The sequence below is a fragment of the Humulus lupulus genome, chromosome 9 (assembly GCF_963169125.1).
Source record: "Humulus lupulus chromosome 9, drHumLupu1.1, whole genome shotgun sequence".
Classification (NCBI taxonomy): Eukaryota; Viridiplantae; Streptophyta; class Magnoliopsida; order Rosales; family Cannabaceae; genus Humulus; species Humulus lupulus.
In genome coordinates, this window is record NC_084801.1 from 20,741,117 (window position 1) to 20,744,439 (window position 3,323).

The 3,323-nt window shown below is 29.8% G+C and overlaps 1 protein-coding gene across 1 annotated transcript; it reads right to left on the reverse strand.

The window, feature by feature from the left end:
- Positions 1-244: 244 nt before the first annotated feature.
- On the reverse strand, positions 245-2,505 carry LOC133800911 (kxDL motif-containing protein LO9-177-like). Its single transcript, XM_062239021.1, has 3 exons — positions 2,252-2,505; positions 1,299-1,451; positions 245-541 (listed from the first exon to the last, which is right to left on the reverse strand). Exons 1-3 carry the CDS (start codon positions 2,473-2,475, stop codon positions 439-441), a joined length of 480 nt encoding a protein of 159 aa, XP_062095005.1. The 5' UTR covers positions 2,476-2,505; the 3' UTR covers positions 245-438.
- Between the last annotated feature and the right edge of the window lie 818 nt (positions 2,506-3,323).

Below are 3,323 nucleotides of genomic sequence, written 5' to 3' on the forward strand. Positions count from 1 at the left end.
TATTCTAATAAGTGAGTTTAAGTTTAATTAAATTTTATTTAAGTTATAAAATGTATAATTTTATTATTTTTAAATAATTATCATAGTAAAATATCTCAAAAATATCATATTTTAATTTGTTTAATTATTTATTATTTCTAAATAATTATCATTGTAAAATATCTAAAAAAAATATCATATTTTAATTATTTATTATTTTTAAATAATTATTTATTTAAATTTAAATGATGTTTACAAACTACCGTTATATAGAAAAGAGATTTGTAAATTCAAGTGTACGTGATCCAACCAAACATAATCCAATTAAACTTATTTAAATTTGAAGTTTATTATAAATTTGAAATTAAATATTTGAAAATAAAAAGGCAAAAAAAAAAACAAATTCATAATCCAAGGGGTGTCTTATCATAACATGTAGTCTAGGACTGCAGCCCACCGTTAATGAGGTGTTTCCAAGTCTGGTCTACAGTCGAGTACTCTTCTTTCCAAATCATTTGGAAACGCATCTGGATAGGTAGATAAAATTCTCGACTTCATGCTCCTGATAAGAAGAGTTTAGACATATGTGTTCATAATCTGAATTACCAGGAGATCAATCTAGTGTGGCATACTACATGGGGATAAAATCTTCTTGACAATAAAAATACTTTACGAAAGAACATCTCCATCCAAACTAATCCAAACTAATTCAGGATTGATATGAAATGAGATGAAATTATGTTACACATGGAAAGTGGGAACCTGATACACTACCTTTGTAGAAATGGTTGCAAATCAATCAACTCTAGATATTGTTTCAAAGAAAATACTCAAGTTAGCTAGCCTCCTTAAATAACAGGCAAATACCTTTCTAAAATACATCATGCACAACCTAAAAGTAAAAGCACCAATGCACCAAAGCTATTGAAACTTGTAATAGATTGCTGGAGCTTAGATTAATGTACTGTATGTTAGTTTTCAAATATCCATATAAGTTAAAGCAACTGGTTCTCATAATTCAATCAAACCCCACTAATGAAAAAATATTAATTTATCAAAGTCTCGCTTTTTGGATACATGGGAAGATTTTGTGACAATTATAGTGCACCTTACAAATTTTATTTTTTATTTTTTTTGTGATAAAAGACAATACCCTTTTATGTCAACTTGATTTTTATAAAACCAATGCTATTGAAATCAACCCTTCTAAACATAACATCAGAAAATACATCAAAACATTACAAGTAGACACTTAAGAAATAGTACTCTGTCAAAACATTATAATTAGTAAGAAAGGAGAATGCTCTATCAAAACACACCTTAGCTTTAGAAAAACATAGTCAAGATCTGTTTTCATAGACTTCAATACTTTTGTATTTCTGGAAAAATCTCCAGAAACCTCCGCAAAGCAGTTTTCAGAGTACTCGTTAAAATGTGATAGTACAGCATTGCTATCTTGTAACCTTCCCAATCTGCCAATCAAGAAGTTGTAGCAGGGAAATCAAGTTCATAGTCAAATGTAATTTCATTTCAGTTGTTAAAGAAAAAAATATTTTATATTCACAATTCAAGCATCCCTTCATATAGTAAATATGATAATGAAACAAAAAAATTAAAAAAAAAAGCTTCTTGACCCGATTCTCAACTGTTGATTACAACCTCCTACAATCTACTAAACAAAAGAAATTGCAGTCAAAAGTGCTGTGACACAAACTGGATAAAGAGACATAATCATACTCCAAATGTAATGTCATGCAAAACCCAAACTCAAGGAATTAAAGTTAAATGAATTATGATTGATATCAGCAATCAAAACCGTATAAAAAATGAGGCCTCAGATTTTGAAAAAGCTAGTTGTTTAGCATAAGAAAAAATGCCCATTAACCTCACTCAAATAGAGTCAAATTCATGATTACTGAACTGAACACCAACTCAATGTCCGATTAAGGATTAAAAATCTTATCCAAAAGGGTCAGTATAAATTGTTAGCATATTCATGTTCTCTTGTTATCTCCAATTACTATATCGCACTTCATGACATTACTTAATGAAAGGGGAACTTCCTAATTAATCACCCCTTTTAATTTTTTAATTTTATGTAGGTATCCAATGAAATTTCAAAAACCCAATTCGACTCCATAAGTAAAATTCACAAAATTTACTAGAAATTAATTAATCTACTTCAATACCAGATACCCAATTGAACCAAATGAATATATATGTATTGAAAGAAAGAAAGAAATGAAATTAGTGGATGAAAATTTCTTCTTACATGAGATTCTGCATTTGCTTGAGGGAATCCAAATGTTGAGAGTCGATTAGGGTTTTGAACTCGCGAGATACTTCTTCGGATGCTTCCCTAAATGGTTCTTTCTGCTTTTGCTCCATGTCACTAGTACACACCATTCCAACCAATCTACCCACCTTCGAAGAATTGCAGTGGGAAACTGTGTTCGGATACTGAGAGTGCGAGGGAGAAAGACGAAGCAGTATCATGGGCTTTTTTCTTGGGCTGGGCTTCTTGTGGGCTACACTTTTGGGCTAGGTTGATGCCACTTTTAATTTTAAATAAATGATTTATACTACATCTTTGTTTTTAAAACTGCCCTTCTACCAAATTTTTATTTCCTTGCGTAGTTTACTAATAAATCAAGTGTTGTAGTTTACTTATATGCTTTCAGCAATATACATATATAAATATACAGATTATTTATATGTGTAAGTTTAAGAAAGCTACATGTTTAGATTTAATGGTAACAAGCTTTTAAACTTTTTATAAGCAAGTTTAGTATTTGTGATATTTATTCGACGATAAAGAAACAAATAATGTTCTTTAGTCCATTATTATTGTGTACAGTTTATGTTATACCATCTTCATCACGAGTGGAGCACTTGACTTGAGCATGTGTTAGGGAAAAATCAAACACTTACAAATTTGTTAGACCCAGAGAACAAGCAAAATGAATTTGTGTTAAGGATTGAACAGAGATTTTTTTTTCTTTGAGCTTTGGCGAAGGAAAAGAAGAAGAAGAAGAAAAAAAAGTGAGTGGGGAGTTAAGAAGAGAGAAGAGACAAACACATTCATTCTTTATCCTTTATTCACGTGTGTATATCCTACCCCTTTCTCATTTAATATAATATTTTAAAAATAAAATAATAAATATCTTTAGTAAATAATTAATTCAAATATCTACTTTTCTTAACATGAGAATAAGGAGATTATTAAGCTCCTTTTTGTGGCTCAATGAAGTGTTGAGGTTGAGGTTGAGGTTGAGGTTGAGGTTGAGATCAATTATATTTAATAAATATAGATTTTCTCTGTATAGCAAGATGTCAAAGTCGAG